Raw genomic sequence first — 14,784 nt, 5'->3', positions numbered from 1 at the left:
CTTCGTGTTGAAATAGGTACAGGAATAGGATCTTGATACTACGATACAAATACATGCGATACAATTCACAAAACATTTTTAATTGCTTAAAAACAGATTGTACAATTAGGAGGATGTAAACATTGATCGTTGATGTATTAGACGCGGTGCGTAGGTACAAAGATCAAAGAAACGACACGCTGTTCCTTACACAGGATCTGAATTGAAAATTTGTTGTTTCAAGTTACTACCCTGGTGGTTGTGCGCAGCCACCGATACGGCGACAGTGCTAGAGTTGCACTGGCACTACTGGCGGTAGTACATTAGCATTAGAACCTCGATTACAACACGAGAGATTCGTTCGCTCGAATGTACCGACAAGTAAAATCGAAGAAGGATAAGTAACTAGTAACGACCATACGTAGCAGAGATATACCGTGTAACTGGGCTTCCGTCTGATAGTTGCTTTGATCGTCGAACAAACTTGAATCGCTAAAAAAATGGCCAGTCCTTATCTGTACTAATCGAGATTCCAATGCGTAGGTGGAAGCATGAGTTTCACTGTCCCAGGGAATACCATCATCAGCCACCTGACTAGTAATCGTGTTTCTATCTACTTTGTGAATAGTCTTCACTCTTTGAACACCAACACGAATCAATGAAAAAAAAAATACTAGTCAGATATTTATCAATGCCCTCTTGTTTGTCCCTATGATGTTCCTTGAGATACTCCACCTATCTAGGCGGAGATCTTTCAAGCTTCCGTCTTTACACATTTCGATTTCACTTTCTTCTTATCTCTGTTTTATGTTCGCTGATTGCGTCGAGTTTTCGAGAGCAGCGCAAGGAACGCCAGGAAACGAAACGCGGCGATCAAGGAGAAGAGGCATACGATATCCGTCCAGAAGTGCTCCTAAAACCAAAAACAAAGCACATGCTTATAATATAGATATAGAAGACAACAATTAATGTATGCAAGTAGAAATAAGTATTTAGTCGATACCGAAGCAACGAGACCGTATACCTCTTTAAAATTGAATATTTGCAGAACCATTCGTCCAGATTTTGGACACGTTGCGTTACTTCTGGTACACTCTATAACATCCACTCCGGACCATTGATTGATGAGAAGAGCTTCGTTGCCGTAGCGAAACCAGGACAGGTAGGAGAACCATTCGAAGTAGAATGGAATGGATCTACGACATTTAACGGATGCAATTTTTATGTTTATATAGAAACGTCATGGAATCGAGTAAATGCGTATCGTATAAAGGGTGTATCACATAGTATTACATAGTACATAGTTTTATATCGATATAATCTGCTTTTAACGTTCAACATTTTGAGTTGTAGGCCTTACGCAGTGTTCAAGAAGAATCCACCAAACAGCAAAAATGGTATGATCACCGGTGGTCCGATGGACAACGCCATGGACAAGCTGTCGCTGATGCAGGATATCAAGTAACCTAGAAGTAGTCAAGTAATCTTATCGTAAAACTTGTATTAATTCTCGAAATGAATGAATTTTTAGACAACCTGTAGAGTCGACCTGTATTACCAACATCGAGCTTACCAAAGGACGTAGAAACGTTTGCGACTAAAGCAACGATACCGGCTGTGACGAAGAAATGATCGACCCCTGAATGTAGCCCAATCATTGGATACGCGATAATGGTGAAGAGCAGCGGCACGGCTACAAAGACAGGCGCTTCCGCCAGCGTCTTGCACAGGAAGTATACATCTGTACGATACATGCCGTTTCTGTGCTCCCGTAGGAATATCGGTAACTCGGCACAGAAAACCTACGTTTAAAAATTTACCAATTATTCTAATAGGATTTTAGATTAATAACATTAATAGGATTTTAACGCTAAACCTACCACCCAATTTAATTCCATCGAAAATATCTTTACATTTTATTGAAAAAAAAAGTGTCTTTAAGACTCATTTGTTCCATCACAGTAGAAATTGTAATGCGTGAATGTTGGTAGGTTTAGTGTTAACAGGAGTATTCTTACATTTATAACGGCGAAAACGTTCTGAAACGTCATGTTCGTAAGGAATATAAACAAAGCACCATTAATGTTCATTACTCCGTCCTGGTCGAGTCGTTGATCGTAATAGACGACTCCAATCAACAGCGACACCATCTGCGACAAGATAAATTCGCATAGAGATTACTTTTATTCTTGATAAAGTAATTCCAAGATAAATGAAAGCGAATGAAATTCTCGACTTTTTAGTCGAGAGCATGACCTACGACAGTCTGTAATAGGCGAATTTTAATGAGGATCGGCTCCTTGATAACCGACATCCACGAGCGCCAGAAGACCGCGCGGAATTGCTCGCACCAGCTTGCTTTGTACGGCGAACGATTCTCGGAATGTTTCGTGTCGCGCAGAGAGTCTTCGAATTCACCGTTTATCGCTTCCGCCTCCAACGCAATTTTGATGCCTTGATCGCTCCTTTGAAACGCGTCGCAGACAGTGTTTACCGCGTGACGGCAGGACACCTCTCTGCCTGGCACGACCGCCAACATCTGAACGAAGTAATCTGCAGGATTGTAATTACTGGGACACGCAGCGCCTAATCTGAAACGTTTCGTTTGGTTTTATTGAAACGATGAAAAAAATATGAATCGTCAAGATTTATCAACGTTAGATTTCTTCTATTTATCTACTGACGTTTCAAAGAAAGTGCAAGCCTGCGAAGCTGTACCCATGAAGGCCACCCTTCCCTCGGCCATCAGCAAAATCCTGTCGAAAAGGGCGAATAGCTCCGAAGAGGGTTGGTGCAACGTGGCGACGATCGTCTTGCCGCGCGCTAATACATCAATGAACGATGGATTTATTTCTTGCGATTTTTAATGTACGAGGAGAAGAGACGTACCAGCCAGAGCCTTCAAAACGGATACCACTTGATGCGCCATAAAGGAGTCCAGCCCTGATGTCGGCTCGTCGCAGAACATCAATGGCGGATCGGTGAGAACTTCGGACGCAAACGATAGCCTTTTCATCTCGCCGCCAGACAGTCCTTTGATTCGTCCTGGTTGACCTATCACGGTATTCCTACATTTTAGTAAAGCAAGCTGCAAGAAAAATCACGGTACAAGGCAACGGAAACAAGAAAATCAACGTGTATGAACGGGCGAATGCATTACAAACACATGGCTGATGAGAATAAATCTTACCTCATTGATGACTTCATTTACTCGACGGATCCTCTGTGCCATAGGTATTCGTCGGTCCATGCGTACCATAGCCTGAAAGAGAAGATGCTCCTTAACGGTCAAAGTGCCGAGAAATAGATCGTCTTGCTGGACGTAAGCGGTTCTGGATGTCAGTATCGTGGAAGAGACTCGTTGACCATTGGCTGCCATTAGTCCGGATACGGTTACCCCGGTGCCCGAGCGAAACGTTAACGCGTTCAGTAACGTTGTTTTTCCCGCGCCTGAGGATCCCATGATCACCAGCAACTCGCCTGGATACGCTACGCCGCAGACTGCAACAAGACTTCGATGTAACTTTAATGTAATCTACATGTATTCGTATGAGCGTATACACAGCTTTGAAAATATTAATGGTATTAAATGGTATCGGGTACCAGTTGTCGAAGAAATAGGAATACACAACAGAGTTAGGAATATCGATGGAAATACGGATATTGTTACCAATATCAACAACGACATCGATACATCGAAATATTAATGGAGATGTAAATACTAATATTAGTGCTAACGCTAATATCGATATACACTTAATTCGACAACTTTCTTGCTATAATTTCCTCGAATTGAGCAAACCTTAATTTCATACCATCTTTCAACAGATGCTTCCTTTCGATTAGCTTCCTTCTGTTAACGAACACTCGATCCAACAGTCTATCACTTTTTCTAGAGACGTACACGTTTAGATCGCTCCACGTATACGTAATCGACTCGCTGGTTACATTTCCAACAGAACGCGCTGAAACTGAGTTCGCATTCGCGTTCGAAGAACGCAAGATCGGTTTTACTCCAAACGACGTTTCGGAACTGGTCCCACGTGATGCTTCGTCCCTGCCAACTCCTTCCTGCGATCAACAGAGTACGAGGAAAATACAAGAAACATTCTTGGAAAAACATTACATTTAAAACTGTGAGACCTCCAAGGCCACCAGTAAATGTAAACAAAAGGTTCCCTGCAAACGTTCGTATCGCTTCGGATTATTTGATCTCTCCATCGTTACGCAGCCGTAACATAACTTACGTTTACATAATTCGACGGGTTTTCAACAAAGCGTGACTCGAGACACCATTGAAAAATTTTAGTTTCAGCATCGTCTATATTCAATAACAGCAAACAAAGTAAGAAGACGAAAAAAAGTGGAAGCCACACATTTGAACGACAACCCTCGACCATGAATTTAACGAAGCCAAACGTTCACCCTACGTGGGATATCGAATAGTGTTTCGCGCGCCTCTATCAAGTTACACCATGATGCAGGGATCGGTATGGAATATTCGCCACGATTGATACGAAAATACCATAAGAAAATACCATATTCCTTACCAACGAGATCGCATCATAGGAGGTTATGTGTGGTTTCTGTCCGCAGGTGGTCGACCCTTTCGTGGAAATTAGCGGTTCGGTTTCCTCCGTGGCCGTCATTCTTTTCTCTATTTTCACCAAACTGTACCGATCACCGTTGCGCGCAATATTTCTTGGGATCGTTCCACGGAACCATGTAGCTCGGTGATGTACGAACGAAAGAAATCAACGGATCCGCGGAGACATCCTCTGCGTGTCGTTTACAACCGAATCGCGTCCAATCCACGGGTAAACGATTCGCAAAGGCAATAAAAGGATTCCCTGTGAAAGATAATCGTCACTCTCAATCGCGATAGTAAATTCCAAGCGTTACTTTTCGCTCTTTTATAGGGTAACATTTATATATAAATTTTATATAAAAATACTAGTTGATGGTGTATTGAAAAACAGTCATCGCAGTACGCCCTTTCACCTCGCCTCGGTATAATACTCTCTTATATACATTATATACATACATACATTCTATTTTGTATGTTTTATTACTGGGAATGAATTCGATAAATGCATCGAAAAACAAAGTAAGGGTTCGGTTGATTTTTATAAAAATAGTCTCGCATCTGAACTTTCATCGAGAAGATTCTTCGTCACTGGTGGTTCGCAATTTAATTATTTTTTTATACAACTGTTCCAATTCGAAGGATCACGTATAACATTTAATAACGATTTATAATACATGCGTGTTACAGATTTATTTTCTAACATAAAAATGGTGCGAGTGTCGGAGCTATATTCGCTTACCTTAACGATACCAGCAGGGCGAGACGACCTTCCCAATGTTTTGATGGATGGACCTGCAGATTCGTCGCGGTTACACTTGACGCTCCCGTATAGTTTCGTGGAATCTTCGAAAAGGACGAGTTTGGAAAGGATTGGATACGACGCGTCTTACTTGGAACATGACAACGAGGTAGAGCTTACGTGCGACTTAGCCGCAAAACATGTACATAACATTCTCGGATTGCCTGTTCTCCCACCTACCGTTTTCCGTCCCTCGCCACTGTTCGTTGTTCCTCCGGTTCGCGTCGACTTATGTAACGCGACTCCACTGATCCACGAGCTTACCAACAACGCGGCCAATAACGAAGTAAAAGAATCTACAGGACGGCCTTGCGTGCATAATCATGTCCGTGATAGCCATCCTCTGCCATCCCCGTTGCTCTCGATTCCCGCATTGTACCGTTGCATTAGAAATCATTGGCGTCGTTGGTATTTATTTTCGTTGTCTCTCTCAACTTTCCGATGACCACGTGGGGCGAGCGAACCCCAAACGGTTTGGGAGGATTCGATTACGCGTGGTGGAGTAAATACAGCATTACGAGCTGTTTTCTTCCAAAACATCCAAGTAGCTATCGACAAACAAGACCAACTATTCGACAGCAAACAATTGTTTCGAGCTGTGTATCCATCCTCGTTTACTGCTTACTTTGCTTTGTTTTACGTAACCCTATAAAAAGACCTAATGCCATCCAGTCTGGCGAACCGTCAGCGTCGCGTCCATTCCATAGGGCAAAACTAATTGTCGGTCTCCAGCAACCGATAACTACATTTCCCAAATTTCATTACATATATCAATTCGTACTTGTTATTGGAGCCCTTTAGCAACAGGCAACCCGACGTACGCGTATGTCGGTACCTCGCCTGCGATGGCGTAATCAAATATTATGCAAACTAAAATACTTGAGACCTGCATGAAGGATTTAAAAAAAAAAATCAATCGTCACCTTCGTCTATATAGCGTACGTCAAGGTCGAGATCATCGATGACCAATGACGTAAATAATTAACAAACAATTATCATTATTATCACAGGATTTTGTGGAAAATTAGTTTGGAACAGTCCAGCAAAGGCGAGATCTCGTTTGATCATCGATGAAATGTATACATACAGGTTCTGCTTTTGAAAAAAAGGGGGGAGGGCGAAGGTGGCGCCTCCTACATTCAACAACTCAACGACTCTATAATGTAGCGAACGTAACAGTGATAAGAAACGTTATAAATATTGCACAGCAGTATTTCCGCAACTTTAAATACCCCCGCATAGGAGAAGGAATGAATGCAATGAAAATGATGATGAAGAATAACTTCGTTTATTATTATCGATACAGTAGTCTTTTGAGGTTCTGAAATTCTCAGGGTTCTCTCATGTTTTTTTTTATTTTTTTTTTTTTTATTCTCAGCCTTCGAACATTCCTGATTCCAGTCGAATGGTTTTAGGAGTGTTGCTATATCGGCACAGCTTAGGACACTGCGAGCAGACGGTGTGCCCTGAAACGTTTCTAGCAAACAAATAGCCGCGTGCATTCTTTTCAAGAATCCGCAATGTCGACCAATGATATGTACCGTATACGTATTCTGCTTCCATTTTCTATCGCCGTCAAAAATAACGAAGAGCACGCGGGAGGCGGAGAGGGGAGTGTGAAGCGAGTGTTTGCGATTAATCGTGCCCGTACATGTGTTCTTACCACACGACAACGGAAAAGGCAACTGCTGTTAGTGACCGATAACGACGGATCACCATCGCGAATCAGTCTTTTTCTTGTTTCTCTTCTCTGCGCCGAATATTCTCCACGGCCAAAAATCCCCTTCGTCGAATTCTTGTTTAGTTCGTTCAAACATGACGACGTAACGACGCGTATTCGTTCAGCGCGTTAATCGAATTCGTTCCTATCTTATTCTGCCCGCCATCTTTCGCTCCTCTATCCCGACTTTCTTGCTGTCACTTGTACTCGATTCGATCGTATCTCATTCATGTCGTTTTGTTGTTTTTCGACATGTTATGGGAGGCCCAGTTTAATGAGGTTTTCCACGAATTACAGAGGGCTTCGTCGAATTTGCTCCTAAAATGCTTCTGCGCCTCACTCTCGGACATTTCCAGTACCTAAGATCAAAATATTCTATGTAACAATGTTGTCGATCTTTGTGTCTCGTAATTATTAAGAAATTTCTATCGAAAAACCGATAATAAGTAACATACCAAAGTGTCCCTCAAATAGTTAAGATCTTTTTCGGACGATAACTCGGGCAATCCCGTCGATATCATCATAGCGAACAAAGATAATATTAAACCACCGTGCTGCCGCAGAACAAGGAATGCTTGCTCGCAATGGCTCTGGAATCGTTGAAATTCGACCGCTTGACCTTTCTTGGTTTGTCCCTTGTTTATTACATGAACAAAATCGTTGGTCAACACGAACGGGACGCGTTCGCGTCTGAATCCAAATTTCTCCTTAAAGTGTCCCAGTATATGGCCAAAGTCGACGTGAAACAGTTGGCCAGTTTTCTTCACCATTATATTGTCCGAGTGTCTATCCGCGATTCCGAGGACATACGTAGCCACGCAATAACCTGCGCAACTCAACGTGAATTCCTCGATAGCTTTGTTCAGTGCCGCCTCGGAGTGATTATGATCTTTCAGCCAAGCGAGCAAAGAACCTCGTCTGCACAAAACAATCGAGAAAGAGTGTAACGCAAAATACACGTTTTCGAACGTCGTTAAGGGAGGAAAATTTTCTTCCATCTATCGTTAAAATTGCTATTTGTTTCCTGATCGTACCTAAACGCGGCCGTCGCTGAGAACGTGCCCTTTTCTTTTTGAATATTCGCAATCGTTTCCGCGTTCAAAACCACCTCGATCATTCCGACCCTATTTTCCGTTGATATACAACCGTAAGGATTCATGCGTAGATCCAGGCCCTCTCGCTTCCATAGCTTATCCATGATTCGTAACATTTGAAGCGTGAGCATGTCTTGCCTCAGGTCGTCGCCATGTTTTAGTATCAAATAAATATCGTCACCGAACGGATCCACATTCTCGAAAACCAGCCACAACGGTCGCATTTTACTGTCCATCACTCTACATTTCTCGATTCTGCAAGACCACAATGTTTACGAAAGTTTATTCTTCGTAGCTTAGCGTTTTCCTTTTTTCTTTTATCGGTAATACGCGCGTTTAATTAACCTACTTGATGCGTTTCCATCGAAAACTCGGATCCAAGGGATTGAGAACGTTCGAAAGCGCTTCTTGGCAGTGTGGCTCTTGAATGAAGTCTTGAAAACTTTGCAAGGCTGCTTTGCGATGGTCCTTCTTCTGCTTTATTTGTTCGGAAGCGTGTTTCAATTTACCTAGGCACTCCATTTGTTTGAACAGCGATCGCATGTGTTGCTGACTTCCTCTACAATAGGCTTCCAGTATTAAACCAAATCGAACGGATACGGCTCCTACTTGCATCTCTGATCTAGAAAACAAAGATGGATAGATTGCGACAAATCTTAATAGTAAAAATAATAATAACACGAACGCTATTTGAATTCAATTAAATAACAGCAAGATACACTGCGCGAACCTAAGGTGCCAAAATAGAAAATGGCCGATTCTTCGATTGTTGAGAGCTCGTCGCAGCAGAAACTCTGTCAAATCGCAAGATAAGTAATTTTCGTGCTTCAATGCTTGTACCAACTGCAACAGGTACAGGCTTAGATCTTCGTCGCTGACGTCCATTAAGCAACGCACGGCAAAGCTTCGAACATTTTGGTCGGCGTAAGCGTAATCCAATAACTCGAGAGCCTTTTCAACCGGTAGCTTGGGCCATTGTTGCACCAACGCCGTGGCTTCAGCTACTTCTCTATGAATTGACGAATAGATTTAAAAAGTTTCTCTTTCTATTTAAGTTCCTGATGGGAGTCCCACTCTTATAAGAGTTTCCTTTCCATACATCGAGTATCGTTCAATTCTCACCTGTGATCATTCCATTCGACGCAGTGCAATAATTTTGCCAAAAGCGTGGGAATCTCGAGAAGGCAGTGATGCCTCAACGTCCACATTATCTTTCGTTCTTGCTCGTGGAGCTCATGCAACGGATCTCTATCCGCCAATAGTCGAAGCTGTTCGAGTTGCTGAAATTTGCCAACGTCCGAGTCTTGATCCGGTTCTTCTTGAATCGATCGTTCAGCCGAAGATTCGCGCAACTTTCTCGCGTATTCGACCATCTTCTCTGGCGTCGGATAAAGAACGGATTTGTCTTTTCCGTAACTAAATCAGACGAAGACGAAAAACCGTATAACTCAAAGAATTTGAAAGATAAGGGACGGATATTCGACGGAACTTACTTTGGAAATGTCAACATCAGAGCAGCCGCTCTATCTATGTGAGGATTCGATACCACCGTACCAAGAGGATGCAGAAGATCGTCGTTCTGCATATCTTCCGCGTACGTCCACGTGTAAAGAGTCGTCGCTCCCGTTTTTAATTGAGACTTGAAGTCGTATATAGTTGTGTTAGCCCAACATAATGGATTTATAAAAAATTCTTGTTTAGTGTCCTTAACCAATCTACGACTTTTAAGTCCTTTTGCAGTCTTACTAATCTCGTATAGAACAAAGCACAGCCTAGCCATTCGCGGTATATCTCGCACCTTTATGTCGAATTTCAGAGTTTCTTCCCATTCGCAACTACCCTCAGAGCTAACAACAGTTTCTTTGGTCTTCTGGCTTTCGCACAGACACTTTCCACCGTGGAAAAGACCAGCTTGGAGACCGATCTAAACAGAAGAAAGAAAATAATATAATTCAATTGATTTTTAGATTCTATAGCGTAATGTACGCAACTCTACCTCAACAGTTCGATGAGCGGCATCGCAGTTCAATTTCGATATTCCGTTAACTATAAAAACAAATGGTTCCTCTATTTTCCAAGCAGATATATGTTTACCCTTTTTACGCAGGGTCAGCGTGGAGAAGGAAGGTCTCGTACGTTGCAAAGCGTCCGCCTCTGCATTTTCCACGGTGTTTTCCTGATCGATAGGAACGCTACTTCTGCTTAACGTAACCAACGTAGGTACAACATCTTTCGCTAGACAGTCTTGAATGTAACTAAATTGTATTAAAGGATAATCCCCTATTAAATATTCTTCTTGGCCGCAAACCTTCAGAGTAAAGTCTTCAGAGTTTCCCTCGGACATTAGAGTGTTTGCCCGTTTGGTTAAAATATTTCCCAATAAATCGTGCGGCGTCGCCGTGTGCGATATTTGAAACGTGAAAGTTGTCTGAAATTACGAAAATTAAATTTCTATTACTACTATTTCTGTAAAAATATATACTATATCCATTTGCTTATTTGTTGCACGTGTATACATATCTATATTATATGTATAAGTAAGAGATCATTTATTTTTATTTTTATCTATAATTCAGTTAAATTAAACGATATATTTAAATTTAAACAATCCTATTATAGAAAATTTTATACTTTTCGAAACCATACTTTGTGAAATATTTACCGTGCATCGTGTTTACTATATATTCGACCATTTTTCCCGCCAATTTTTTCCCCGCCGTTTGCTTCGAGAGGGAAGGAATATAAAAAAAAGAAAAGTACGGGACAGAAGAGAAAAGAAAGTCACCTAACGTTCCGTTATCGTCAAAATACACAGGAGTAAAGCTGTATTTTAAACTTTAAAGCCAAGTCGAGTGTTGTGAAAGTATACAGTGAAACATAACCTTGCACGATGTCGACGCACAAGCTAACTAACCAGGAGAGCAACGAAGAATACAACGAAGAAGACACAGAAGAAATCAGTAGTCGTTATTATCGTCAGTTAAAAGTTGAACACGAGAAATGTCGACAAGAAATTTACGACTTGAAACGAAAACTCGAATTAAACGAAGCAATGCTACGAGAGGTTCAAGAAGTAAACGAATCGCTCGAACGTTCTCTCGATCAACAAAACTCGGCAAAGGAAAAGATTATTTTCGAACTGGAAGAAAAGTAAATTTCTTGTATAAATTTCGAAAAGATTGTTTAGGCGTTTAGGGAATGTCTAATTTCATACATTCGTATGTCAATGTCTTCAAATTCTTTCTGCCTTTTTCTTTTCAGGCACCGCAATATCGTGAAAGAATACGAAAATACCATTTTGAATCTCGACACGAAATTAACAAATCAAGTAATAGAAATCGAAGAATTGCGCCAAGATATTAATAAACAGAAAGAATCGAAAACCGTAACAGTCACGGATGAATTAAAAAATATCACTCTGGAAGAAGAGAATGCCGCCCTTAAGAATCGCGTCAATGAACTTACAGTGCTCTTACACGAAGAAAAGAATAGATCCGATCATGCTGAAGAGGCAATTGACAAACTAAAAGAACAATACAACGAATCTCAATATATCTGTAGAGTAAGGGATAAGTCGACTATGTTTTACTAATACTTGTATTATTGAATCCACTTTTAATGGATTCACAGATGTAAATATGGAATCTATTTTATGAACAGAACATCAAAGAACAGCTAGCTGAAAAAAACAAAGCTTTAGAGGATGCTCTCGAGGAACTAACTATGAGACACGCAGTGGTAGATTATTCAGATGTAGATCCTACACAAGATTTACATAAAGGCAAGTGCAAACATTTTAACAATTTTTATAGAACATTTAATGTCTCAACTTATAGGGAATTCACTTTTTGCTGAAGTGGAAGATCGTCGACAGAATGTTGTGAGTAAAATGAACACATTGCACAAAAAGTATACAGAGGTGAAGCGCCTATGTAAAGCTCAAGCAGCAGAAATAAAAGTGTTGAGAACCGAACGAATTTCGGCACTTAGAAAATGGGAAAACGACATGGATCATACCCTAACAGAAAACGACGAATTGATTCGGAAATATAAAAATAGGATATCGGATCTTGAAAGTAAATTAAAGTCTGTAATAAAGAAAAACGATGATGCAGAACAATTGAACAGTAACGATGGATCGTTTCCGTAAGACTAATATCGATTATTGAACGTGACAATGTTTATTCATGTTTTCACGTGTGTTCTCGAAAATTGTAGGTACTTGCAAACTTTGTTGGATTCTAAAAAAAAAGAGACAGAGGAACTTGGTCTAAAAATTGAAAATCTTTCCACGCAGTTGTTAGTCCAAGAAGAAGTAAAGATCAATATCGCCAAGGAACTGAAACATTGCCAATATAAAGTTTCTTCTTTGGAGGTAATTATCGTCTATTACGATATCTGAAAATTTGTAGGCAACTTGGAGCGATGGTTTCATTTTTTAGGCTCAAGTATGTTCTTTACAAAGCGAATTAAAATTAGGCCTCGCGGATGATGCGGAATACAACATTCTTTTGAAAGAATTTAAAGACTTGACGCGTACGAACGTTAATGAAATGGAATCGAGACAACAAACAGAGAGTTTAAACCAAGCAGATTGTGAAGTTATCGGTCAATCGAAACACGAGAGAAACGATACTCATATTACCCCATCAAATGAGCTGCATGAATCCGAACACGCTAGAGATACTAATAGCAACAAGAACAAATGTTTAAAAAAGACTGTACGTTTTACTGGAAATACAAACACTGACAAAAGTAACGCCATACAGAAATCAACGGAAGCATGCGAATATCCTATTGTGCATATCAGCTGACTCCAGCAGCTAACAGCTATTCATTTTCCATTGCTCATCTTATTGCCATGAAGTATCGTAGCATGCGAATATATAGAGGTTTCGTTAATAACACATTGGCTGCTATGCAACACGCCGGCGTGTCGCGCTCTATATTGCATGAACAAACGTAAACGATGCAGTGTAACTCGGTATTGTAATATTCGATCGTAAAGTAAATTTTTGAAAAATCATGCTGCTACGTGCTAGCTATACAGGTTCGGTAGCTAATGTGTTGACATTTATTTTGTATACGTAAATAAAAGCGATATGGAACTAATACATTTATTACTGTACCTCTGTGTTTTCAAATTTTGTAACAAGAACGATGTTTCCGTCTTTCAATCGACATTCGATATTTTTTGGTATTGCAGCAGTTGGTGCTAATCTTGTAGGATACTGAGAACGCACTATGTCCGTCCAAGATTTTTTCCGCCTTGGCATCGCGACTTCGTCTCCCAACACTCGCATTTTCCATCTAAAATCGTTCACCTCGGAATTTTTTAGCGCCGCAAACTCATGCAATCCTTTTCCAATTAAGAGACCGATTTGAGAATCAAGATTTCTATCGCTTTTGACACCTTCTCGTTCTATAACTTTAAGTAAAGAACAGAATGGTTTTATATCGCATAAACGTCTGGTCTCGTCTCGTAACTCCTCTGCTTCTGCGTTAGAATTGATGCATGAAAATACATAGGACGGAGCATCTTTTAACGTGCCGTGTAAAGGATATTTACTGGCCTCATCCCACAGATCCTACGTACAAATATATTTTATAGTTATACTTTTCTTTACGTCGATTAATAAAAAAAAATGTTACAATTATCATACTTTGTTAAATGCAGCTCACCTCTTTAATTTCTGCCAAAGTAATGTTACGATTAGTTTCGAATGGTATAACAACTCCATTTGGCATCAAACAAGTCAATTCGACAACTTCTGTGGGTGATTTTGCCCAAAAGTTGTATGTGTAGGCGCTTGGTATATGTACCATGATGCCAAGTATTCAATAAATTGTAAAAAAATTCAATGTAACACAAAAGATTGTTGTCTAAGTGTAATCAGTTCGAAAAAGAAAAACAAAATGCTTTGTTCAAATCGCATAGCGACCGAAGGTACTTTTCCTTCTTCGAGCAGTATTTCTCCATTGGATCGATTGATACAGTGTCGCATGACAAACGTCCGTGTTTTACCAAATTTTTTCCCACATCTTCACGTCCATACACATAACTTCAAATTTCCTCCGAATTCCGACTTATAAACTCCTCGATTCCGACTAGTTAGTTAACTCGTTTGATCAACTATTTGGTTTCGATTTAAATCATGTAGCTTTTCATCGATGCACCTTGCTCTTTAATACAACGCAAAGTGTAATTTTGTTTGTTTCGAATCGTGAATGAAATCCATACGATCGTTTCCCTCTATGTGTGATAACAGCACCAGTCAGCCATTATTTCTACCAACAAATGCATTCTACGCTACGGATTCTACCTACCTATCTATAGTTTGTTCAACTTAAAAACAGAGTCGAGTAAACTGCAATAAACAGAATCGTAGAACAATTTTCACCCTCTAAATACTTAGGCATGCATTATGCGCGTGTAGTAATGTATGGATGCATGTTTACAGTTACTGCAATTTGTAACATTGCTACAATTTGTCTCCTAGTTACAATCGCTGGAGAGTGGTCAGCAGGAAATGTTGACACAACGGATCAATTTTTCGTTCGGATCGAACAATATATATTGTTATTTATACCGTTATGAATTATA

At 40.4% G+C, this 14,784-nt stretch overlaps 3 protein-coding genes and 1 long non-coding RNA gene across 5 annotated transcripts; 1 reads left to right on the top strand and 3 right to left on the bottom strand.

The window, feature by feature from the left end:
* Nucleotides 1-59: 59 nt before the first annotated feature.
* On the bottom strand, nt 60-4,665 carry LOC128886869 (protein white-like). The gene is made up of 12 exons (XM_054142065.1): nt 4,530-4,665; nt 3,795-4,050; nt 3,170-3,480; nt 2,869-3,067; nt 2,664-2,802; nt 2,240-2,570; nt 1,998-2,129; nt 1,553-1,781; nt 1,340-1,445; nt 1,004-1,175; nt 460-892; nt 60-427 (listed from the first exon to the last, which is right to left on the bottom strand). Exons 1-11 carry the CDS (start codon nt 4,626-4,628, stop codon nt 785-787), a joined length of 2,082 nt encoding a protein of 693 aa, XP_053998040.1. The 5' UTR covers nt 4,629-4,665; the 3' UTR covers nt 60-427; nt 460-784.
* A 1,259-nt stretch (nt 4,666-5,924) lies between these two features.
* On the bottom strand, nt 5,925-6,369 carry LOC128886876 (uncharacterized). Its single transcript, XR_008459929.1, has 2 exons — nt 6,184-6,369; nt 5,925-6,146 (listed from the first exon to the last, which is right to left on the bottom strand). It is a non-coding gene; the product is annotated as an uncharacterized LOC128886876 (long non-coding RNA).
* Nucleotides 6,370-6,635: 266 nt separating this feature from the next.
* On the bottom strand, nt 6,636-14,701 carry LOC128886866 (phosphatidylinositol 4,5-bisphosphate 3-kinase catalytic subunit delta isoform). Of its 2 annotated transcripts, XM_054142058.1 has the most exons (11): nt 14,508-14,701; nt 13,863-14,433; nt 13,310-13,768; nt 10,177-10,608; nt 9,674-10,104; nt 9,303-9,596; nt 8,911-9,189; nt 8,530-8,802; nt 8,121-8,435; nt 7,542-8,004; nt 6,636-7,445 (listed from the first exon to the last, which is right to left on the bottom strand). In XM_054142058.1, exons 2-11 carry the CDS (start codon nt 14,004-14,006, stop codon nt 7,314-7,316), a joined length of 3,222 nt encoding a protein of 1,073 aa, XP_053998033.1. In that variant the 5' UTR covers nt 14,007-14,433; nt 14,508-14,701; the 3' UTR covers nt 6,636-7,313. The 2 variants fall into 2 exon arrangements, with proteins under 2 accessions (XP_053998033.1, XP_053998031.1); XM_054142056.1 differs by lacking the exon at nt 14,508-14,701 and having other exon boundaries at nt 13,863-14,490.
* On the top strand, nt 10,819-13,294 carry LOC128886871 (protein Spindly). Its single transcript, XM_054142069.1, has 6 exons — nt 10,819-11,330; nt 11,442-11,742; nt 11,841-11,961; nt 12,017-12,326; nt 12,399-12,555; nt 12,623-13,294. The coding sequence occupies exons 1-6, from the start codon at nt 11,071-11,073 to the stop codon at nt 12,992-12,994; spliced, it is 1,521 nt and encodes a 506-aa protein (XP_053998044.1). The 5' UTR covers nt 10,819-11,070; the 3' UTR covers nt 12,995-13,294.
* Nucleotides 14,702-14,784: the final 83 nt, after the last annotated feature.

This window comes from Hylaeus anthracinus, unplaced genomic scaffold, assembly GCF_026225885.1.
Source record: "Hylaeus anthracinus isolate JK02 unplaced genomic scaffold, UHH_iyHylAnth1.0_haploid 11985, whole genome shotgun sequence".
NCBI lineage: Eukaryota > Metazoa > Arthropoda > Insecta > Hymenoptera > Colletidae > Hylaeus > Hylaeus anthracinus.
Note: the sequence above shows the minus strand (reverse complement) of the source record. Positions and strands in the feature narration are given on the sequence as shown.